Source organism: Candoia aspera, chromosome 8 (assembly GCF_035149785.1).
Source record: "Candoia aspera isolate rCanAsp1 chromosome 8, rCanAsp1.hap2, whole genome shotgun sequence".
Classification (NCBI taxonomy): Eukaryota; Metazoa; Chordata; class Lepidosauria; order Squamata; family Boidae; genus Candoia; species Candoia aspera.
Window position 1 is genome coordinate 74,614,501 of NC_086160.1, and position 25,587 is coordinate 74,640,087.

Genomic DNA, 25,587 nt, shown 5'->3' on the forward strand with positions numbered 1-25,587 from the left:
TAGAAGGGTGCCTGATTTAAACATTAATCAAACTTGCCGTTGCCCTGTTGGCATTAGTAAGTTCGGTCTGTATCTTTTCTTCCTGGAACGCATGGCTGGGAGTGAGTTTTTCTAGAAATCCTGAAGATCCAGCAGAGGCATCTTCTGAATCCTGCTGAGCCAGCATAGGTGCTGATCTTCGGGAAAGTTTGAAAACAATTGTGGCAACATTTTGTCATGTTCACCATTGCAATGTCTGATTTACATCGTAATGGCTTGCATGCCGTGGTGCAGACGTGCGTTCCAGTTGGGAGGGAGCTGCTGGGAAGACCTTGTACCAGGCTGTATGTCTGTTTTCTTACCGAAGGAATGTGTTTGGGTTATCGTTGGTGTCCAAGGTCTTTTACCCGTTGATTAGCTGAACTCGTTAGGGGCACCTGGGATGGGGGACTTGAAACGGTTGAACGGGGGGAGGGCTTACTTTCGCACCGAGGGTTTTTATTTTGCATTTGGCACACTTCTGCTCATTCTCAGCTTTCTTTGTACTTGCACAGTATTCTAAATAAACCAGATTTGTTTCAAGCCTTTGCTTGTGAGTCTGAGTGTGTTTGAGATAGGCAACCATTACACATTTGAGATTTTAAATTCTTGAAAGCTTTCTTGCAGGTCAGTTGGGGCAGCTGTTAGAGAGGTTAGTCTGCATTTTTTGTGGATTACTGTTCTCAGACTGTTTAGTTTGGCCATTCGAGAACCCTCTGCCTAAGAGAAAAACGAAAAAGGGGAAAGGTGCTTGGTAGTAGCAGTTGGATGCTATCGGTGCTTCTTGTTTGTTCTCCTTCCCTTCTGTTACATCTGAGAACTTCTAACTCAAGTCTTCTGTACCGCTGTTACGCTGTCGCTCTCTCTCCCCCCCCACCCCAAATTAATAGTTATGTAGAGTTTCACCATCAGCTCCAAGCAGAATCCATTGGAAAGTCTGTCAGTTACTGCATGAATGATAAGGCCAGGTAACAGCTGGGAAATACTGACTGTAAATATATTGATACTTGTACTGCACATTGTGCCTGTAGCAGTACAGCTCATGAGCACTTGTACGGTTTTGAGTCCTCATAGATGCCAAGTTGCATTTCCCTTATTCCCATTCTTGGAAAGCACATTTCGACTGGTTTAGACACACCAACTTGTGGGCACGTTTGCCAAATATTCACCCCATTTATCCCTCCTAAAGGAACACAGGAGAGACATAAAATCAAACGAGAAGCCAGCAACCCAGCTACAGGAAGAATTAAAATTTTAATTTTAATAATAATAGTTTTTTTGCCTGTGCAAACTCAGATGAACATGGGTCATCATGACACATGCTGTCATAGGTGGCTGTTTGTGAATGTGGGAGATACATCATGTCTTAAGTGGTGGGATCTCTGCTTCAGATTGCATTATGGTTTGGCCTTAATGAGCGAAATCCGTGCCACGGTGACATTGGAAGGTAGAACTCAGGACTGGAGCTGTGGGATTCAGCTTGTCAAATACGTTTTGCCTGGTTGTTCACTTACCCTAGGACACTGTCCTGCTGAAAATAATCAGTTTTACTTAGAAGAAAATTTTGAATGATCTGATTAGCCTATTCAACAAGAAGTTATTTAAAATGTAATCAGTAAACAGGATGTACTTTTTTCACTAGCTTCATTTGACTGGCAAATAATAGCTCAGTAATTATTTTTTTCAACTCTTATTTTGAGGGGGGGGGAAATATTTTGTATTGCCCGTCTTTCATATTGCTAAAATTGTAGGCTGATGGAGAAGTAGCACAGATATTATTTATTTATTTAACAAAAGGTATAGCCTACCCATTTTAAACAAACTCTGGGGGCTCACATACAATAAAAGATAAAGATCTTTCTTTCTTTCTTTCTTTCTTTCTTTCTTTCTTTCTTTCTTTCTTTCTTTCTTTCTTTCTTTCTTTCTTTCTTTCTTTCACGGCACAACCTACCACCACAACTAAAAACGTAACAAGGGTTAAAAGGCAGTGCCACAGTATATGTTACTCAGATGCCAAATGCTGGTAGAAGAAGCCAGGGCTTTCTAGCTTTCCTAAAACAACCATATAGGGGACATTAGGGTCTCTGGGGATGGACAGTTCCAGTGGGATGGACTGGTACTCATGGGACCCACTTCCAGGATCTTGCTCCCATAACTTCCAGGAGAGAGGGATCTTCAGCACTCCTTCCCAAGATGCTGGCACAGGACAGTCCATTTGGAGGAGGTGATCTCTTACAGAACCCATAACTAGCATGTTGGATTGTATTCAGACATCTATGGATAAGCAGCATAGCTCCTGCAGTATTGGTGTAACACTTCTGAAGTGGTTCTCACTCCTCAGCATGCAGGTGGTTGGATTTTGTACCATCTAAGGCTTCTGGGGAGGATTCTAAGTCAGTCCTAAGTAGAACACGCAGCTGTAATTCACTTGGGAAGTTATGAGTCACTCTCACCAGGGCTTCCTACTCCAAGAAGAGCTGCAACTGAAAAATAGACAGACTGGCCCATCAGCCAAAGATGGGCAAAATCTTCCCCAGTGACAGACTCTATTTGCTGCCCCAGAAAGAACCAAACCTAGGAGAACCTCCAAGTCACAGACCTTCTCCTTCAATGGAAATGTAACCACATCCAGAGCAAGCATGGAGTCTGCTAGCAAACCTGAAGTTTTTGCACAAATGGCAGCTTTGTCTCGCTAGGATTCAGCCTTAATTGATTCTGCTAATACAAAGTCCAGTTCTGAGTGAGCAGAATATCTTGCAAACCCATCACCGTGGAAGCTTGTCCAGAGTAAATTATTCTAAACAGTGTCAGTGGATGACATTACGGATGATGCAACGAGGGCAGAGAAATATAAGAGTGCTGATACTCTGATTGACATAGTGTAAGCCTAAACATGGCAGAAGCTATGCCAAGGGCAATTGGTTTTAGTCATTCCTGAGTGTGTTTAGCCATGTTCACTCCTCATCTTCTACCCCTGTTCTCCAGGCATCACTTCAGCTGCTTTGTCCATCTCCTGGAGCACCTTTCAACCATGGGCATCCAGAGGTCTGCAGTACCAGGAGGCCATTTTGGGACAATCTTGTCCAATGCCCACGATTCCCTCCTGTTCCAGAGAGCCAGAGCTTGTAGCAGAACTGGCTGCCCTACTGTAGCCCAGCAAGGAAGAGTGCTGGCTGTCAGAAAGGTGATACACCATCAGATTCTCTAGTTTGTCCCTACAGCCCAGCTTCAATATAGACACTCATATCAAGCCACTAGTGAGCAGGATACCTGGAAACACTCTTAAGTCCCATGCAGAATTATTGCCCGTCTTGAAATCCTGCAACATCTGCTCACTCCTCCCCAGCTAAGTCATGAAGGAGCATGGTTTTATGACCGGCCTGGCATTCACTAAGCTTTAGGCCAAGTCTACCAGCAGTGCAATAATATCTAGGACCTAGGGAGGAGATACTGTCTTAGAAGAGGGAACCAACACCAGATTGTCCATCTGCCTTCTCTGTAGTGGCCAGCCCAATGCCCTCCATCATAGTTTCTCTATACATGTCATTATTATAACCTGCCTCCCACCGTGAAAAGCTACTAAATGATTCCTAATGTTTCTCCTCTTTCTTCCCTCTTTACTTTCCTTAACTTTCTTCATCTTCTCCATGTCCTCCATGCTCCTTGTTTTCCCAAATTCTGGCTTCTCTTTCCTCCATCTTCCTTCACTTCCTTCTTTCCCATTCCTCTTTCTCCACATCTCTTCTCTGTACTCCACATTCCTTCCTTCCCACACTTTGTCTCCACAGTTCATATTCCATCTTCTTCATTCTCCCTTTCCTCTTATGCCGGTCTCCTGGCATTCAGAAAATCCAGCCAAGCTCCCAGTTGTGTTGGCCACAGCAATCCGGTTAAAACCTTCGTTATTTGGGGTTGGTGGAGTATTCCAGGAAATAAGAGACAGTGAGGCTATATAGGTGCCATTTAAAGAGAAAATGCTTTTTTAAACAGATGGTTAAAAACAGTTAACGTGAATAGGTGGTTAACTGTGAAGTTCACTGAGAAAAGATGTAGCCCAAGAGAAGAACTCGTTGTTCCTCTATGAATTTGTCAAAGTGGTTCTTAGCTATGAATCCCAAGGTATTATCTTATCAAGGCAACTAGCGATGAGATAGAGATGCAATAGCAATAGAAATCCAGATTAAAAATGATTTTTAAATAAACACACCAGTAAGAAAGGAATAATCTCGCCCAACAGATAGGCTCCAGAGGGGAGTTCATCCAGCCTTCTGTGTTTCCCACGAATGTGGCTATGATAGTGATGGGGCAGGGAAGAAAACTCTTAATGAGCTTAAAATGTAGGCTGTCTTACAAGGAGAATAGAGTCTTGCAGGTGACCTGGCCCTAAGTCATGCTCATCTTTGCAGGTCATACCATTTTGTCTTGCACCTAGAAATGTAGCATTGGAGCTGTTGTAAGAAGAGGATTATGTGTTCTATATAGCCAATACTGATCTTCTGTACGCTCACTACAGTCCTCTGCCTCAGTTTAAGTTTCCAGGCATGATTCAAAGTAGCTCCCTTTAAAAGGTGGTCAAAATGGGATGTATCTGAGGCATGGGTCACCATGACCAAATTGGACTTTTCAAGAATTGGCACACTAGATGTTCCCTGTGAAAAGATACTCCTGAATCCAGGAGCAGGTTTACACTGTGGATTTAGAAAGAGGAATAATAGAATTAACAAACTGCCATGTTTTCTTGTGTGGATAGAAACATCAGTTCATTTGAGCCCATCCAATCTATCACCAATACTAGGCACGGGTTCAGAATTTGGAACATCTTCCCTTCTCGTATATGGAAAGGAGGCATAGATATGAGCATACTGGTAGCATCAGAGCTGAGAAACCAGACAGTTCTAGCCGTGAGCTACATGCTTTAAAGAGCATGGGAGACAAATCCTAACCCTGCTGGAAACCATGAGCTAGTGGCCGGATCATCAAGCGCAAATCCTTCAATGCCACCTGTTGAAATGTCCCTCTAAAAACCAGAGTAATGCAAAGGCAACAAGTCCTATCCAGGTCAAGTCCAAACAGTGATACTATGCTTGACGACCAAACTTACATTTATTTTATAATCAGACCTGAAGTCAATTTGACTCCAATCTAATTAACCCCAACCGTCTTAAACCCATTGAGCCAGCACACTCCAAAACTTTGCTTAAGAATGGAGTATTGCAGTCAAGAAATTATCCGATACAATAGGTTTTTAAAAACTTTCGATTTCTTGTTTTTTTTAATCAGGATCTCACGATCATCTGGTTTTGGTATCAAAATTCACCAAAACCAGAAAATTATTGTTCCTTATAATCACCTGGCTAAACTTTCTGGTTACCTTTAGAAGTCAGGAAGGCAAAATGTCAAATGTACGCATGCATGCATGTATGTATTCAGTATACATGGCCACCCATCTCAAACAAGTGACTCTGGATGGTTAATAACAGTTTTAAAAAAGGCAAAAAAGTTTAAACAGTTTTTTAAAAAAGCAAAAAACTGACAAAAACTGTAAAATAGACAATCAGCAGCTGAGATAAAAACCAAGACAACCATCAATACGAATACAATAGAAACGTTTCAGTAAAACTAATTCACAGGCTCCAACAGATATCCCAACCCCCAGACTCGGGAACACAGCCGTCTCCTCAGAGCCTTGGTGTTCCATGGGGCAGATATAGTGACAGAAAAGGCGGGACCCATAACATGATTCTCCTGCCAGATCTGATGGGAGAAGTAGACAAGATTTGGGATCTTGATCAGTTTTGTTTTGGTCCCATGCCCAGGTCTGGAGCCTGATTGGAAGGGGTCCAGATAATCTGTCTCATCCAGAGTTCTTTGGAGTTGATGCGCAACCACCTTCTCAACCAACTTTTAAAAAGGGAGAGGTTGGACAAAATTTGTCCAGCAGGGTTGGCATCTTGAGGAAGGAGTGTACCACCTCCTCCTCCAGGGATGGCGGAACCACCCTCTTGCAAGTAAGAATAGACCGCCACCAGAACCCAACCTCATGTCACCTCCCAGGAAGCCTTAGCCAGCCATGAGGGACATGGGTCTAAAAGCAAGTGGCTGAGCTGGCAGTCCTGATAACCCTCTCTACTTCATCATGAGTAACAGGGTCAACTCCTCCCAGATAACCAAGCTAGACTGAGCTTCAGTCACCTGCATGGGACCTGCCTTAAGGGTGGAGTCTAACTTGGAGTGAATCCGAGCAACTTTATCTAACAGATACTAAGCATATTCCTCATGCTGGCCTTGCAAGTAGATCTCCAAAGCAGTCCTCCCCAGGAGGGCCTCTGGGTGACTATCTGCAGATGCAATAAGGACAGAGAAATACTGGCATTTTGCTGCCCTTGCCACCATGAGGTGGGCCCTAATGTCTCTAGCTCAAGCTTGGTCTGCTTCTCCTTGTCTTCCAGTAGCATCTCTTCAACTACTTCATCTCCCTCAACTCCTCAGTAAACCAAGGGGAGTTTTGGGATGTGTGGGAAGAGAGATTGCATGGCTTCTGCTGCCTCTCATTCCAGGCAACAACCAAGGCCACAATTGGACCATGCACCAGACCTTCAGGGACCACTCCATGCTCCCTCTGGAACCCTGCTGGGTCCATCAGTTGCCTGGGGTGGACTAATGGAATAGGCCCAGCCTCCCTGCAGCAGGGGGAGTACCAGAGAACTCCAGGCCCAACAGAGAGTGATCTGACCATGACAGAGGAGTGATAGCAGCCTCCCCCAAGTTGCGATCACATTGCCACAGCTGTGACAAGAAAACTTGACCTAGCATTCGACCGCTGTCATGTGTGAGCCCCTTGACAACTGGGTCAGGCCCATCGCTGTCATGGGGGACATGAATTCCTGAACCACCTCTGACTCCTACCCCAAGGAAGGTAGTTTGAAGTTCACAAGAACCATGAACCTGGAGAACTCCACTGCCAGGGAGGTTGCTATGTAGCAGGGAGGCTGGTACAAAAGCAACAATCCCAACTGACCCTTAGAGCCCAACCTAACAAACAGGGTCTTGCAACAAGCTATCTTCCAGCACCTCTGGAAATATTGTACCCTACAACAATCAATTAGCATTCCTGGAACCCTTGCTGTGTCCATTTCCTGACCTGGCCTATCTTGAAGGGATGACTTCAGTCTTGAAACCTCTGCCCCATCTTATATCAAGCAGACAGCAGGGCTCAAGGTGGTGTCATGAGTACTGATGGCGAGCAGGAGGGGGCCTCTATCCAGGGGGGAAAACGCATGCGTAGTACTGAGGAATTAAGCAGCCATTCAAAGAGACACAGATCAGACCCGCCTTGTCTTTCAGGGTTTATCTGAGTTTTTCCCACGCTTCTTCAGTTTGTTAGGATTTTCTGTCTTATGTAGCAGTAATAAACACTAGAGACCTATTCCTCAGTGTGATTCCTGACTGGTGGGGTGATTTTGGACAGGTGGGGTGATTTTGAGTTTCCTTCCCACACATTCCACTTTCCCAGGACTAAGTTCCCGCTCCTGATCCTCCTCCCTTAATGGCTCATCCATTCTTTTGCTGAGGTCTTCCCTACATTCCTTCATACCCACCTCCCTTCTGCACTGGGTACATTTGGTTATAATTAGTGGAAGAGGGCAGTTGGCAGCAAGCATATCAACTATACAACCATTTTCCTTCACAGTTTCCACCATCATCTGACCTACCTCAAAAAAGTCAATTTGAAATTATGCTCCTTGGCCTTATCTTATGCTTCAGTATGATGCGGCTTGGCATATTTTCTCTTTGATTCAGTAAAAGGCAACTGCTTATATTTTAATCCTACTACTACCACTGTATATCACCGTATCATAAAATACAAGGGCTGGACGTGACCTTGGCAACCATCTAGTCCAACCTCCTCCCCACTGCAAAATCTACCACAGCATCCCAACAGGTGGCTTTAAACATCTCCAGTGTTTTGAGACTTCTCCATCTCCTGAGGTGTTCCATAGTTGAACTGCTCTTCTATCAGGATATTTTTCTTGAAATCCACATGAAACCTATTTTCCTGCAATTTAAACCTACTGCTTCTTTTCTTGTCATCTGGAACAACTCTGAACAATTCTGCCCCACCTTCCACATGATAGACGTTCCGATGCTTGTATCCTATCTCCCCATAGACTTCTCTTTTCCAAGCAAAGTACACCCAATGTGTCATGTTCGCCGTTGCAATGGTTAATGTCCATCGTAACGTTTCGCATGCCATGGTGCTGACGTGCGTTCCGGTTGGGAGGGAGCTGCTGGGAGACCTTGTACCAGGCTTTCTATCTGTTTTTACGGGGATGGAATGTGTTTGGGTTATCGTTTGTGTTCAAGGTCCTTTTACCCGTTGATTAGCTGAACTCGTTAGGAGCACCTGGGATGGGGAATTTGAAACAGTTGTATGGGGGGAGGGCTTACATTTGCAGCGAGGGTTTTTAGTTTGTAATTGGCATGCTTTTGCTCATTCTCAGCTTTCTTTGTACCTGCATACTATTCTTTAATAAACCAGATTTGATTCAAGCTTTTGCTTGTGAGTCTGAGTGTAATTTAGGATAGGCATCCATTACATAAAGCTGAGAATCAATTGTGATTCCCGTTAACTCCTTCCAAGCATATTCCTTGTGAGGAAAATAGTTAACGATGACCGAACTAAGACCCACATCTGGAGGGCTGGAACCGCAAGCTGATCCAGCGCCGAGGAGCCCCCTTCCCCCCGATATTTCGTTCTACCCGAGGGGTTCTAGCTCAAGCCTGGAGCTGGGGGGATCCAGCGATGAGGGAGAACCTAAGGGAGAGGCGGCTGGGACTTCCTGGAAGTATCAGTTCCCCTTGACCCCTGAGGGGGAATCGACCAAAGTGGCACCAGAGAAATGACCTGACACCCGACGGGGGGAAGGATCGGTGACCCCTGAGAGGATGACTGGGTTGGAGGCGAAGGTGGAGTCGCTAGAGGATCTGCTGAAAACCCTGTCGGTCATGCTGGGTGACCAGGGAAGCTGCGACGAGAGTCCTCGCTCCCTGCAGCCCTCTCCCCCTCCTCCTAGTGGACTGCAGGTGGTTCGAGGCAGGAGACGACATCGGGACGGAGCCTCACCACGAAGAGGGTCCTCTGGGGTGTCCTGGGGCCCTACCGCCCAACCCGCAGCTGGTTCCCCTCCAACCAGGAAAGTGAAGGATTTTGCTGTCAAATTCGATGGGGACCCCACCAAACTTTCCTTCTTCCTAACCAACGTGAAGAACTATATGAAGCAATACGGGTCGTGTTTCACATCTGAGGAAGCTAAGATATCAGCCATTACCCCTAAGCTGAAAGGCAGAGCAGTGGACTGGTATGTCCAACTGACAGAAGCTGACGCTCCTGAACTCGGGTCGTTCGACGACTTCATGTTCATCTTGAAGCTGTTTTTTGAGGACCCCCTAGCCAAAGCCAGGGCTAAGAAGGCGCTCAAGGAGCTCATCCAAGGACCCAGGTCGGTAGCCGATTATGCCCTAGAATTTAAAGCCTTGGCGGGCAAGGTTCCTGACTGGTCCCAATCAACACTCATCGAGAGGTTTAAAGAAGGACTTAACTGAGATGACCTCCAATGGGCGCTGGGCAGAGATGACCCGGAGTCGCTGTACAAGTGGATCTGTTTGGCCGGAAAGGCTGAGCATGCCCAGCGCACCTGCATGCAAACGCGATGAACCAAGAAAACAACCCTGACGCGGGGACCCCAGAGCAGAACAACAGCTGCCCCACCTAGCCACCAAGAGGAGACGAGGAGAAGGAGCGCCACTATGCGCGCGGGCAGTGCCTTCGTTGTGGAAAAGGAGGCGACTGAGCTGCCGAGTGCCCGAAACTCAAATCCGGAGATAGAGTGACGAAAACCCCAACTAAGTCACCCCAGGCATCACGCCGAATGACCACGGCCAAAGATGCTACTGACATGGAAGAAGACCTGTATCTCTACGCAGAGGTTGAGGAGGCTGCAAAAGAGCCGGCGGGAAACGCCAGCCACTTGCCCTGAACTGTGCCCTGGGGCAGGTGGAGGAAGATGGGCGTGAGGATGCTATGGCGAGTGCTGATTGCCCCACCCTGGCAGTGAATTCCCGCACCCGAACCACAGAAGTTTGGGCTCTGGTTGACTCGGGGTGTTCGTGGTGCCTCATCCACCTGGATCTAGTGACTGCGCTAGACCTGCCTAGCTTCCCTCTTCAGCAGTCTTTGATCTTTACCCAGCTAGATGGGTCAACAGCGGGAGGGGGTCCAGCAACTCATTTCACTGGGAATGTAGCAATGCAAATGGGCAGACACAAAGAGGCTTTAAAGTTCATCATTGCACCGGTTGGCGATCCCATGGTAATTCTTGGGATCCCCTGGTTAACATGCCGAAACCCCTATATAAACTGGCAGCACCGAACCCTTACTTTTAGCGACGGGTTTTACCAAGCCTATCCAGTGGGGAGACCCTTAAGTGGGGGGGGGCACCGCACCCCATCTTACCGCAGCTGGAAGGGCTGCCGGACCGCTACCAAGACTTTGTGGACGTATTTGGGGAAATGGAGGCAGACCAGCTGCCACTCCATCACAAAACTGATTGTGCAATAGAGTTGCTTCCCGACGTGCAACTGCCCAAACCGAAAATTTACCCAATGACTAAGAAAGAACTAGAGGCATTGTGTGAGTTCATTGACAAAAACCTGGCAAGGGGGTTCATTGAAACTGCCAATTCCCCAGTTGGAGCGCCTGTGCTCTTTTGGGTGAAAAAGGACGGCACACTCAGACTTTGTATGAACTATCGGGGGTTAAATTCAGTCTCCCTATGTAACAAATATCCTCTTCCTCTAATGAAAGACATGCTAGCTCACCTATCAAAAGGGAAAATTTTCTCTAAGCTCGACCTCCGCGAAGCCTACTTTTGCATATGCATACGGGCTGGAGACGAGTGGAAAACCACTTTTAATTGCCCCTTGGGCTCCTTCCAATACAAAGTCCTCCTGTTCAGCTTGGCCGGCGCACCTGGGGTGTTTGTGCAATTGACTAATGAAGTGTTACATGATCACTTATTTAAAGGGGTCTTGGTCTATTTAGACGATGTCCTTATCTATACTGAAACCGAGGAAGAGCATGAACGCCTTCTTAGACAGGTGTTGGGAAAATTAAGGGCAGCCAAGCTGTATGCCAAACTGTCCAAATGTGAATTCCACAAAAACCAACTAGACTATTTGGGCTATCGAGTTTCTGACAAGGGGATCGAGATGGACCCTGAGAAAATTAGGGCCATCTTAGCTTGGGAACGCCCTCGCACCCGACGGCAGCTGCAAAGTTTCCTCAGGTTCAGCAATTACTACCGCCAGTTCATCCAGGGGTTTGCGGAAATTGCCTTGCCCCTCACAGACCTGCTTCGCACGAAAGAGTTGGGGGAAACACGCAAGGTAAAACACCCCAGGGCAGTGTTGAATTGGACTCCAGAATGCCAGGCTGCATTCGAGAAACTAAAGACTTTTTTTTACTGCAGAACCTATTCTGCGCCATCCTGATCCTGAACGGCCCTTTGTTGTCCAAGTAGACGCTTCTGACTTTTCCATTGGGGCTATATTGTTGCAAAAAGACTCTGACAACATCCTAAGACCCTGCGCTTATCTGTCCAGAAAATTTTCTGAGACTGAGCGCCGGTGGCATGTTTGGGAAAAGGCTTTTGCTGTCAAAGCCGCCTTAGAAACTTGGCGCCATCTCCTTGAGGGGGCGGCCTGCCCGTTCAAAGTTTGAACGGACCACAGGAATTTGGAGGCTCTCCGCACCCCCCGCCACCTGAGCCCCAAACAAATTCGCTGGGCTCAATTTTTCAGTCGGTTTAACTTCCAACTGAAATTCATACCCGGAAAGAAAAACTTCCTCACGGACGCTTTGTCCTGCTTGCCTCAAGACTTTGACCAAATCCCTCAAGTGGTTGGTACTGTTCTCTCTTTGCCCCAACTGGGACTGGCTGCCGTCACCCGAAGCCAAACCCGCGCTCCGCCAGTTCAAGGCACCACCCCACCCCCCAACCCACAGACGGCCGCTCCCTTGTCAGTTGCACTCCAATTTTCTCCAGGCAGTGAAATCTGACACTTGGTTGCTGGCTAATCGAGACAAAGTTTCCTTCAAGGATGATCTCGCCTGGATTGGCCACCGCCTTTATGTGCCTGAAACTTTGCGGGCTTCGGTGTTGCATCGTTCCCATGACGATAAATTGGCGGGCCATTTCGGGTTCGTCAAAACCCTGCATTTGGTCCACCGCCAATTCTGGTGGCCCTCACTGCGGAGGGATGCCAAAGACTATGTTGCCTCCTGCCCTGTCTGTGCCATGTCAAAATGAAAAATGGGGAAACCACAAGTGCTTCTCCAACCTGTCGCCAACCCATCTTGTCCCTGGGCCGAGATCTCTATGGACTTTATTGTTGACCTCCCACCCAGTCAAAAGAAAACTGTCATTTGGGTTGTAAAGGACTTCTTCTCCAAACAAGCCCATTTTATCCATGCGCCTCCGTGCCGTCTGCTCAACAGCTGGCTCGCCTCTTTTTGTGCCACATCTACCATCTCCACGGCTGCCCCTCCCGTTTGGTAACCGACTGCGGCACACAATTTACCTCCCAATTTTGGCGGTCTTCTTTGAAATTGATTGGCACTGAACAAGCGTTGTCAACGGCGTCACATCTGGAGACGGACGGATCTACTGAGATTCTTAACTCCACCCTGGAGCAATTTCTTTGCTCCTACACCAACTACCATCAGGACAATTGAGTCAAACTCCTGCCCTTTGCAGAGGTGGCTTACAACAATGCTGTTCACCAGAGTACTGGGCAGACCCCTTTCCGGTTTGTTTTCAGCCAGGACTTTGTTCCCATCCCTGAATTGCCCCAACCCCCTTCTACCTCCTGCTTGGCTTACAATTGGGCTGTGCAGCTGGCCGACTCCTGGCCGATCATTCGGCAGGTTCTGGACAATGCCCAGGCTGCCTACAAACACCACGCTGACAAGCACCATTCTCCACAACACACCTTTAAAATTGGGGATCAGGTTTATCTTTCCACTAAGTTCATAAAATCCCCTCAGCCTTCTAAGAAGCTTGGCCCCAAATTCATCAGGCCATTCCCCATTGTTGCTCTTATCAATCCTGTTACTGTCAAGCTTGAGCTACCCCACAATTTAAAACGTTTACACCCTGTTTTCCATTGCAGCTTGCTCAAGTCGGCGCACCACTCCGCTCATTGGCACCCCCAACCTCCTCCACCACCTCCTATCATGATCGATGGCCAGCAACACCTTGAAATCACAGCGGTCGTCGACTCCTGCAAGCTTCGCAACTCCCTGCACTATCTCGTCCGTTGGAAGCACTTCCCCCACCCTGAGTGGGTGCCTGCTCACCACGTCAATGCTCCTGATTTAGTTCGCCGCTTTCACCTAGCTTATCCTTTGAAGCCTGCGGCTTGACTGTTCATGTTGCTATTTATTTTATTGGGATTTTCTTTCTTTTGCGGGGGCGGTATGTCATGTGCGCCATTGCAATGGTTAATGTCCATCGTAACATTTCGCATGCCATGGTGCTGATGCGCGTTCCGGTTGGGAGGGAGCTGCTGGGAGATCTTGTACCAGGCTTTCTATCTGTTTTTACGGGGATGGAATGTGTTTGGGTTATCGTTTGTGTTCAAGGTCCTTTTACCCGTTGATTAGCTGAACTCGTTAGGAGCACCTGGGATGGGGAATTTGAAACGGTTGTATGGGGAGAGGGCTTACGTTTGCAGCGAGGGTTTTTAGTTTGTAATTGGCGTGCTTTTGCTCATTCTCAGCTTTCTTTGTACCTGCATGCTATTCTTTAATAAACCAGATTTGATTCAAGCTTTTGCTTGTGAGTCTGAGTGTAATTTAGGATAGGCATCCATTACACAATGCTTCCAACCATTCATTATATGGTTTTCCTTCCAGGTGATAATGGGTTGCTCTTTTGTTCTTCTCGATGGTTCTTTTCCCCTCTAGAAATGCTCCAATTGATAATTGTCCTTCCTATTCAAACATACTGTTGAGTACAGTACCATTTTTAGAGGGAACCTTTTAGATCTAAATCCTACCTTTCCTTGCAGGAGTTCAATATGCAATATATTGTTTTCTTACCACCCATATATTTCATCCTCACAACAAACCAGGAGATGGGCTGAGAGACAGTCCTTAGCCAAAAGTCCCCTAGAAAGCTCCATGGCTGAGAAGAATCCAACCCTCCACCACGATAGTTCTCACTGATGAGCATCTCTGCAGCTCCAAGGAGAATCTGAAGAATAATTCAAAGAAAACATGCACAGTGAACAGGATTGCTTTACCCTAGAGAGTTGTCACTAGCGACTAATTTTCATCGGCCCATCATAGCTCGTACTCAATTGACTTGTCCTAAAGTTCTCAGCTTCTTTTTCCTGTTCCCTGATTCATGCTTTGTTTGATCTCCTCTTCCCCTGAAGCCTGTACCAAAAGTTCCCCGCTGTAAAATCACAAAGCAGTTAAGCATCTCGGAAATAGTTCAGAGCTGTGGCAGCAACAGCAACTGGGTAAAGTAATATAACCACAGACAGAAGCCACTCAGAAAGGAATTATCCATGCAAGCAAGCAGAGACCTATCCATCAAAAAGACAATGACAATCAATCAAGAGCCTTTCAGAATATAAATACCTGCCCTTATCACCAAGAACTGGATGGTGGCCCAGATCAGCAGGCACCTCAGTTGAGAATCCTTTTGTTGCAGTTCCAGCGGGGAAATTGTCCTTTGCATTCTTCCACCGATTTCATCTCCAGCAAAACCAGAACTAGAGCAAGGCTTTACTCAGAGCATTGTGAAGGATCTGTAGAGGTTCTAGTGGAAAGTCTCAGGGTAAGGCTTGTTTTTATGTAGCGTGTGCAGGCTTGCTGCTAGGAGAAGAAAAGACAAGGGGGTTGGCAATAGGAACAGGGCAAGTGAGAGTCCAGCCCTAGATACAGTTCATTACACAAGGCTTAGTGAGGGTTACAAGCAAAGGATCAGAAGCCAGGAAAGCAATTTTTGAACAGGAAGAGACTACAACAGCTTACAGGCTGACGTGGCTTTAGCCCTGATTAGTGGCAAACGGAGCTCTTAAATAATGCTGCTAAGATACGTAGCCCTGCCCCATGATACTCTCTTCAGTGAGTATCAGCCTTCCATCTCAAGCATTGTCTGCAGCACTGTGAATTTGTGGATGTTTCGGCATTTGTCCTTCTGCTTCTGGGAAGGGGGTGAGGGGGTGCCCAAGAACCTGGTGGCGTGGAGATCTCCCGTCGAGACTGCCTGATCCTGAATTCATCTCTAATATCAGGTCCAGCAGTCAAAACAAACCACGGATCTGTTCCATATCCAGTAGTGCACTTGATGGGCGACTGATTCAAAGCGCTGGTTATTGCCTATGGAGCCCTTTATGGTGTGGCACGACAGTAGGCTGCACCAGGGAAGGATGGTACTGACGGGACATCGGAGAGGGCCAGCTAAAGCATGTGCCCCACAGGGAGCACAGGAGGCCTGGACTGTCCTGTTTCAGGTTTGAGACTCTCACACCCACAGCTATTAGCTGATAATAGCACTAGTAAATAGAGCCAGTAAATAGTAATTTTGTTTGTTTGTTCATTGATTCATTTGTTTATTTTATATCCCGCCTTTATTATTATTATAAATAACGCAAGGCGGCAAACACACCTAATGCTCCTTCCTCCTCCTCCTCTTTTCCCCACAACAGCAACCCTGTGAGGTGGGTTGGGCTGAGAGAGAGGGACTGGCCCAAGGTCACCCGGCCGGCTTTCGTGCCTAAGGCTATTATAAAATATAATAAAATTACATTTTATTATTAAATATAAATTTAATAATGAAATAGTAAATTTAAACCATAAATGGTAAATAGAGCCAGTTGGTGTAGTGGTGAAGGCGCCAGGCTAGAAACAAGGAGACCCTGAGTTCTAGTCCTGCCTGAGGCACAAAGCCAGCTGGGTGGCCTTGGGCCTGTCCCTTCCTCTCAGCCTGAGGAAGGAGGCAATGGCAGAGCACTTCCAAAAAACCTTGCCAAGAAAACTTCAGGGACTTGTCCAGCTTAGTTCAGCTTAGTCTGGTGTCTAAACATCAAGCCTGCTGCTTTTTCCATAATATTGGAAGTTGTATTAGCAGCAGCAACGCCGTTTGTGGTTACAAGAGATGCAACTAACAGATCATGCAGGATCCACCAGACAGTCAGGAATGGAATGGAAGAATGTCAGCTGAATGTCAAAAGAAATGGGTTGAAGTACAGAGGCGATTCAGAAGTTAAAATTTGAGGGGTGAGGCCAGAAAGGCCGAGGGGAGGCCATGAAGGAAAAGAGGAAAGGCTACACAATCAGTGCAGATATTACTGCAGATATTACAATGCAGACTCAGGAATGGCTTTGAATGTTTGGGAATCTTTTTTATTTATTTAAGTCTATTTAGGCATGTGTTGGAAGAGGAACACACAGTAGATGGTTCTTTGAGGGTCTCCTGGTGTGATCATTCTCCGCAGCTGTTGCCAGAAGCCCCAGTGAACATTTTTAGAAACCGAGAGGGTGCAGTGGAGGAAAGATGATTTAGCATCAGCTTTTGGATTTAGCAGCCTTGGGGAGTGCATTAGCTGGGCCTGTTCCTAATCAAATGTTTTTCCTGCATTTGTGGTTGTTTTGCTTCATGCGGTGACCTGTGCAAGCGGGAAGAGCTCCTGTTGACATTTAACTGAGAATGAAACATCCTTCTTTTTAAAGGGTAATTTGGGGGTCCTTCCTTCCTTCCTTCCTTTCAGAGAAAGAATATTCCTAGTGTTAGATGTAGCCACTTTGGGTCCCCACAGTCTTTGAATAACCAGGTATGGAAGCCTTATTGAAATAATCCATCCCTTTCTGGCCAAGAGCATTGGGGTATGAAAGGCTGAAATGCCCAAAGGAATTATATATCCCCATCCTACAAGTAACAGAGTTGGCAGGTCTGTGCTGATGGCTTCTAGCTATGTTGCTGAAGTTTTCAATTTTCCTGTTGTTCAGCTGGGAGTGTCATAGGTCCAGATTATTCTATTCCAAAAAGTGTGACTTTTTTCTGGGTCTTGCTCCCAAGTGTTGATGAGATTTTGTGTGAACTTCAATTGAAGGATATGATAAAAAAGATATTATTGCGGTGGGGGGGGGGTGTTCCTGTAGAAACAGGAGAGATGCGAGAAATATGTGGACTCTTCTAAATAAAATATCAAGTCATTTGCCTTTCCCTACTTCAGACAACTTTTGAGGTAATGTATGAACTTCCTTTTATTGAAACAAATATGTCACCTGTTATAAAAACCATTCCCCCCCCACACACACACACAATCCAACCCTCCACGACACAACTCAGTTGTCAGTTATGTAAGTGTTACAGAAGAATGGAAGCAGAAATGTTTTTTTGTTGTTGTTCTTCAAATTATGAAATGCCACCATGGGTGAGAAGGTCTTGTGTCTGGAGTTGATCTTTAAATGAAAGGCTATTTTCTTTCAAGCTCAGAACAGCTAAATGTGAAACATACTTTTGGACCATTCCTAGTCGGTTGGGTTCTTATCAAACAAAACGTGAAGTAGGTTGAGTGATCTGTGTTGCATTACTGTGTGTGTGTGTGTATTGCGAGTCTTGGCCGTGGGAAAGAAGGAGAATTTCATACGAGTGCCTTTCTCCCTCGTTTTCAACTCAAGCACACAGTAATAGTTGGAAAGGCATACCAGTCTAAATGTTACCTGCTATCCAAACTGCACTGAAATTGACCACGGAGATGATTTTTTAAATTTTGCTGAAAGATCTTGGAAAAGATCCCATAGAACACAACGGAATTTTTTTTGGTTTGGTTTTCATAACGTCTCATATCTAATAGCTCCTCAAATTCTCTTTCACATAAGAAAAGCATACCGAATCTGTTTGTTGCATTGCTTTTAGAGTCTGTGTTTGTTCCCATACACCCATTTTCTTTAAATCTCTACATTTAACCCATATATTGAAAAACCAGCAATTCATAATCCTTTCTAGTCTGCACCTGAAAGAGTCCCAGTTGGGTGAGTTGCATTTCCACATCTTCTGTAGTTGGTTTGATTCTGGTAAATACAGGCATATAGAATGTGCATTTATCTTGCTTGATGCAAGTGTTGGCAATAAACAAAGAATTCTTTTCACAAAGCTCTGTTAATCTATCTCCTACATTTACCCAGTCCAAATTTCTTGGATTTCTGGGTTCTTCCCCTTCTCCCACCCACGCATTTTAATCACCCATTAGCAGTACTAGGTCCTTCCCGAATCTTACGTTTCTTGCAGAACGTCTTCTTCCATTGGGTCTGTAGTAGATGCGTGCTTTGTATAAATTGAGTTTTACTGGATATCGACAAGTTCCAGTGGATACAGTCCAGAGTTCCATTTCCACCAAAGGCTGTATAGAAACAGGATAACGACAACAATCCCCCATTTGCTTCCAGCACTTGTTATTCTGGGATGCATGGCTTCTGTCTATTGGCTGCGTTTCTCCAGCCTTCCAGCTGCCAGTGGCCTGTCTGTGGAAGCACAATGTCAGAACAGTCCAAGACAACCTTTCTCCACCTTTGGACCCTGGAAGAACCCTTGAGGTATTTTCCAGGCCTCGGAGAACCCCTGCACATTCAGGCTCAAATATAGGCCAGAAGTTACAAAATTATTCTATTTGTTTCATGGGTAGGCCTGTCTAGATGCACTAACAGAGTTCTTAAACTAAACATAAAGAATGAAACTTACCTCTTTAATGTGAAATTGCCCGGATTTGAAATAATTTTTAAATAAAGCGTGATCTCCCAGGGAACCCCTGGTGACCTCTTGCGTAACCCGAGGGTTCCATGGAACCCTGGTTGAGAACCCATGGTCCAGGAGGTTGGATATAGCCATATTGGCTGGTGCCCCTTTTCTGTGTTGGCTTAATGGAACAATTTCACTCCTTGAAGTATGCCACTGATGGCCTCTACTCTTCCACTGTTCACTACTGATGTGTGGGTGGTTTGCCAACAACTTTTTTGAAAGGGGGCTTTTACAGGGAAAAGTTATTGCCATGCATCTAGCAATATTCAGTATGCCTTAAAACAGGCGTAGGCAATGTTTTCCCTTCTGGGAGCAGCCCCCTACTCTACTCTATCCTATCCTGTAGTCTTCTAAAGACCACAGAGGGGTCACCAGGAGTTTAACATTTTGGGCTGTTAAAAATTATTTCAGGGAAGTTTGCACAAAAGAGGTACGACACGCCCCTGCATACGTTTTGTTTTCTTGTTTTAAGAATCAGGTTGCTTCTTTTAAAAATGGGTGACTCAAATTACATTTTTGCCTCCCAGATTCAGAGGTGGATGATGCTGGGATCTGTACATTTATTTATTTATTATTTGTTTATATTTCAAATTTAGTCACCGCCCACCTCACTCACAGAGTGACTCTGGGTGGGTTACAGTAAAAAATACTAGTCAAAATACAATACAATCCTTGCTTCCTGCTTTCTTTCAGATTTCCCTGCAAGATAGGCCTGCCTCTAATTTCTGAGCAAAAATAAAATTAGGAAAAGTGACTTAACAGTAGCTGAAATCAGTGGCAAATCTTTATACAGCTACACTATTTACTCTAGTGTTCTCTATCTTGATGTATTCCAGATGCGTTGGTCTACAAGTTTCTATAATCCCTTTGGATTACAGTCCAAACACACCTCTAAGTGTGTTGCTCCCATGTCAAGTGTTTTATTTTGCTTTCATACTGGAAAGACAAGATGTAGCTCAAAGCACAATTTGCTCATTTGTGTTTATATTAAAATTTACATTTCAGCATCATCAAATAGAAGGTTCTTTTGTGTTCTTTTTGATCAAATGAATAGAAAGTAGAGTAACGTCTTAAGAGAGGTTTCCCCCACTGCCCGAAGTGAACCAGAGTGGTTGTAAATTGCAGTTGGGTTTTCCCGTAGAAATTTGGCAGCGCACTCTGGTTGTTGGGCACGTGTAAATGCTGCCAGGGGGAAGCATACCTTGGAACAGGTGGATTATACGCTCTGAGAAAGCTGGCTTTGCTTATTCCTCGGTAGCTGCCAACCAAAAGTGCTTTATCACAATGATTGCAGATTACTACCTAACGTGATCTCTAAAACGTAGGAATATAATCTTAGCTAGTAAAGGGAGCCTATTTAAACACAAAGTAAATTTCTGGTCCTCTATCCTGCTTTCACAATGGATTCCTTCCTTCCTTCCTTCCTTCCTTCTGCAGTATCAGTTCCTTGTGTGCTTTCTAGGCAAATTGCAAGCTATTGATTTTTTTTCCCCATTAAAACAAGCTTCTTCTAATTTGCCTGGTTTTTAAACTATTTGTCAGTGAGCTCCTGGGCCAGCCGAGGGATTTCTCCCTGGGTTCCAAGCCTTGCGCCTTATTTCCCCACCCAAGAGTTGTGTAAAGAGATGGAGAATGCAGAAAAGCCTTGGTGGTTGCCTCAGTCTCATGGAATGCCTTGATTTTCCTGTTCCTAGCCCCAATCATAGTTTGTAGAACATTGGGTTTAATCCTTGTGAGAGTGGCAATCAGAGAAGCTTCATTGGCACTGAACATGCATTTATTTGTTTGGTGTACACTGAATGAATCCTCAGAAGGTCCAAACAGAGGTTTGTTGTTAAAGTTGGAAAGGAAGCTTCCTTGCTTGAACTTCACTCCTCCTCAAACTCAACAGTGGAAAGCGTGTGTGTGTTTGTGTGTGTGTTCCTGTTCATTTTGTTTCCTGTGAATCTCATCCCCTTCAGGGCATCCAACTACTTAGGCCATGATGAGTTTTCACTGTTAGTTGTTGATGCTTAACTAATTCATAAAACATTTTCTTTCTCCTGATTAAAGAGGAAATAAAAGAGGAGCGTAAAATTCTTTTTCAAAGCCTCCACACATCTGCACTAGGAACAGCTGGCTCATAGTAAGGCCCACTGCCCAGGGACATTCCCGTTCTTTCTCAGGTTTCCTTTGATGGAACCAGAAGGCATTTAGAGGACCATGGTTTCCTCACTGGGAACCCGTTGGTCTACCTCTCTGCCTGCAGTTCCTTTCATGGACAGAAAAAAGTGCACTTAGTGAGGAGTCCCATGGCAGAAAGACAGGAAATTTCCTTACTCCATTATGGTCCGACTCAATCCACAGAACAGCCTTTTCGATCTGAGAGACTCTTAGGGAAAGTTGCGTATACTTCTCCATACTCTCTTCTTTATAAGTAGCAAAGATGAAAATCAGTTATTCAACTAATCCATATTTTGTGCCCCACGCAAACTGTGCATATTATTAAAACTCTATTATTTATTTGCCTTTTTTTCTAACCCATCCACAGTTTCTGGGTAGCATACATAATAGTAGTAATGAGTATTCTAAGGAACAAACCAAAATGAAACCAGTTTTAAGAATAACACCCTCCAAGGAGTGTGCCACAAACTGATCTGCTCAGATTGAAAGCACATTAGAACAGTCTTGGTTTAACCCCCTTGCAGAACAGGAGAAGGGAAAGGGCCACAGGAATCTTCGGGGAGGTAGGGTTCCACAGCATGATTTTGCTTAATGTGGGTTCTGAAGTCATGGGGAAATGAAGATTGCTATGTATGCGTGCAAGAATCATTCTTGCTTATTCCAGCTTAACTGGGAATCAGCACAGCACCCCTTGATTTTTCCTTGGCTTCCATTGAGTCCAACTAAGAGAGTTGGACAACTAAGTCAACGGGCTAGGAACCAGGAGACTGTGATTTCTAGTCCCGCCTTAGGCATGAAAGCCGGCTGGGTGACTTTGGGCCAGTCCCTCTCTCTCAGCCCAACTCACCCCACAGGATTGTTATTGTGGGGAAAGTAGGAGAAGGAAGGAGCATTAGGTATGTTCTCCGACTTGAGTTATTTATACAAATAATACAGGTGGGATAGAAAATAAATAAAAAATAAAACTAACCTTCTGCAAGGCTGCTGATCATGATGTGTTGGAAATAACTTCTCTTATCAACGCCAACATATATTTATCTTGCTCTGACCTCTACCTTCTACAAAGGGCCTTTAAAATTGTGTGGGCACTTAAAATTCCCATGATGTCCACCCAAACACAAACAGAATTCTCCCCAACCTGTGTCTTATGAAATGAAAGGGCTTCTAGTCAACATTAAGCGGGAGGGGTTCTCTTCAAATGTTTTCATTGGCCTGGATACTCATTTTGTTCACTATACATCAAGTCATAGAATCCTAGGGACCGCTGAGATCCAATCCAAGATCTCACCCAATCCTCTGGCCAGGAGAGGCATCCTCAGACCATCCCAGACACTTACAATCTTTATTTGGAAACCTTTAGTGATGGAACCCCCCACAACTCCAGGCATTCCAGGCATCTTCTGTTGCCATTTTGTGATTCCTTCCTTCCTTCCTTCCTTCCTTCCTTCCTTCCTTCCTTCCTTCCTTCCTTCCTTCCTTCCTTCCTTCCTTCCTTCCTTCCTTCCTTCCTTCCTTCCTTCCTTCCTTCCTTCCTTCCTGTTATTATATCTTTATTAGGTTGGCTGGAAGAAGCTATGTTTTCAGATTGCAGGCTGTCATAAGGCTAGACTATGGTGAGAGACAAGGAGTGACTTAAAATAGGGAAAGTGCCTCTCCCTACCTTGTGCCCCCCCATCCCCAATTAGCATTCCTTAGTGGTTCCCAAGACGACGACGGCTACCTCTTTGATTCCAGAATACGGTGTGGTGGTCTGCCGTTCTTGTATCGAAGTGCGCTAATGACACACAACTGCAGGGAGAGTTTTATGACTCAATCTCCCCCCCCCCGCATTTCCGTGGAGGGTAAATATGAAATTCTTTTTGTTGTTCTTCCCCAATGTGTCAGAGAACGATAAGTATTTTTACTGATAAGAGCCAAGACCTTGATTTGCTGCCCGACGTTGGGAACGTGCATTTTTCAGTTGCAAAATCTTTACCAAGGAAGCCTTTTAAAATTAAAATCAAACTTCAACTTCTTGCTCAAGGGAAATGTTACCCCTCCTCCTCCTCATTATTTTTGTACACCACACTGTCCAAAGCAAAAATGAATAGCTTGATAATTTGGGGCATGTTTCTGGAAATATTAAGAACATTGTTTTTCAATAGAAACAAAACACTTAGAATTCTGGCCACAGCAGCAGCATATTACCTTCTGAGGCCTGTTTGACTTGAATGTTAAAATTCAGGAAATAGAGGTGGCAGCAAGAAAGATTTTATACAAGGCAGGCACAGTGTATTCCTGTTTCATCCATCTGGAAAGTCTGGGTTTTCAACCTTGTCAGTCTTCGTGCACTTTTGAGGGGTATGTTAATTTCTTTCCACGTTTCAATTTTCCAAAGTAGGAACCAGAAAATCCTGGGAGCTCTTTCGGTATTGCCAGCTTCAAAAACACTGGCTTGCTCTCTAATTTGATGAAATGAAATACGCAGTGTGTGCCAGCCTAATAACTAGCACAGCTCGCCTCTCTCCCACTCCGTGGTTGTGTGTGTGTGTGTTACTGCTTCTCTTCCTGTAAACTGACATCAAATCTATTTAAACAAGTCTGTTGCAGGAGGGAGGACTCCAGAGTTCCTCTCTGTGGTCTTGTCCTCTTCTGCTAGGAGATGCATTAACGTGTGTCTGATTCCTTTCATTCAAGTTCTTTCAAGTGAGTTCAAGTTCAGGCAAGCATGGTTTTTTGCAAAGCTGAGAGAGAGGGAGATGGAGATGTCCAGGCCAATATGAGTTCTTGCAATGTTGAGATGGATGGATGGATGGATGGATGGATGGAAAGGTGGTAGGTGGCTGCGTGGGTGGGTGGGGAGAGTGATGACTAGATGGTATCTGATTCCCACTGAGGCTGAGTATGGTATATATCAGGGTTCCTCAACCTTGGCAACTCTAAGCTGTGTGGACTTCAACTCCTGGTATTCCGGGAGTTGAAGTCCGCACAGCTTAGAGTTGCCAAGGTTGAGGAACCCTGGTGTATATGACAAATGATAACTGTTGGAAATGTGGTAAGGTTGGAGACCTCCATTTTGTTGGAAATGTCCCAAGAGAGTATTGCATTGGAAATCCATGTTGGCCTACAGAACACAAATAAGTGAGTGTTCCTGTTGGTTCCATGATTGGGTCAGTTATGTTGACAGTTACAAAAGAGGATCTAAGCCTGCTCGTTGCTCTTCCAGGAAATGGGATGATGGCAGAAGTCTACAAGACGGGAGTGCAATGTCCATAATACATGGCACCCTGGCTGTCTTCTCATGCCAAGGTGGATGGTGGGTCATTACTCGGGACTGGGTGACCCTACCTTTTGTCCCAAGTGGCCTCTCTGTTAGTGCTATTTTTTATTAGTGTGTGTTTCTAGGTGATTTTTTTTTGTTTATTTTACTTGGATTTGCTGTTTTTCTCTTGTTTTTAATGGATTGCAGCCTGCCATGAGATCCAACTGTTGGTGCATGAGCTAAAAGCATTTTAAATAAATAAGCCATAGTCTTTCAGGTGCGGCAGAGTCTGTCCACAGCAACCAGATAGGCAGCAGTAAAGACTTTTTTTATTCTTCTTTTAATCCTCTTGTATTTCTGCTACTGTTCTTAAGTTTTTATCTGCATGACTTGTTTAGATTTTCCTTTCATGCTTTTTTTAGTTTGTGCTGCTTCTAAACGAGTTGTTTAGTTGTTTTTAATTGATTATGTGTCTGTGTGTGTGTGTGTATTTTTTAAAAAACCATGACTCATATAGATTTGATTTATGTTTTTAGCTATATGGTGATTAATCAGCCTTGAAAATAGAGGAATAAAATGTTTAAAAATGGAATATGCCTTTAGAAGAACATGAAGGCAATGGCCAGCTGTTTGCATCAGGGAAAACAATGGAGATACACTTTAAGATTACTTTGAAAGGGGAAAAAATGGTTTGGTTAAATTGCCTTGGATTAATCCTGCCATATATCACTTTTCATATGAATTTCTAGGCTCAGGGGAGATCCTCTGTTACGTTGCCAGGGACTGTTCTGATTGACCAGCTCTGTGGTAGCTTTGCTCTCAGAGGCAGCTCTCCCTGACTTCAAACCCAGGATGGCTACTGCCACTTAATTCCAGAAAGATAGTGATTGTTGGTGCAAATAATGCAACATAACTGGGGTGGTCTCCTCTGGTGTTGGAAGCAAGGTTTGGCTAACTAACAAGGCCAAGCTCAGAGAGTGGATAATTGGTATGTCGGTGCAGCATTGGTCTGCATCTTCTCCTCAACCGCTGTAGAGAGTGTTGAACCCCATTTTTTTCCCATGAAAGCTTTGATGTCAGTTAAAAGGCCCATGCTTTGTTTTTGAAGGCTGTGCTCTAGTGGGGCTGGTTGGGCTTCTGCCACCTCTGAGATGGACCATTGGCAAAATTAGGGGCTTTGTATCTGAGAGATCTTCCACGAGGGATTCATTAATATCTGAAGATGTTCACAAGGATGTAGCTCGGCAGCAGAGATAAGAGGCAGTGCAAAGCTTTAAACAGACTCTGCTTTCC

At 45.1% G+C, this 25,587-nt stretch overlaps 1 protein-coding gene across 2 annotated transcripts in view; it reads left to right on the forward strand.

Moving 5' to 3' along the window:
• Positions 1-25,587, forward strand: part of ATRN (attractin) — a 197,649-nt gene that overhangs the window by 119,914 nt on the left and 52,148 nt on the right. Inside the window, exon 25 of one of the 2 annotated variants that reach the window (XM_063310528.1) lies at positions 13,249-13,911. The exons of the other annotated variant lie outside the window; for it this stretch is intronic. Coding sequence (XP_063166598.1) covers positions 13,249-13,338 — 90 coding nt within the window. The 3' untranslated portion in view covers positions 13,339-13,911. Of the gene's footprint in view, positions 1-13,248; positions 13,912-25,587 lie in introns of those variants that run through there. 2 annotated transcript variants of the gene reach the window in all.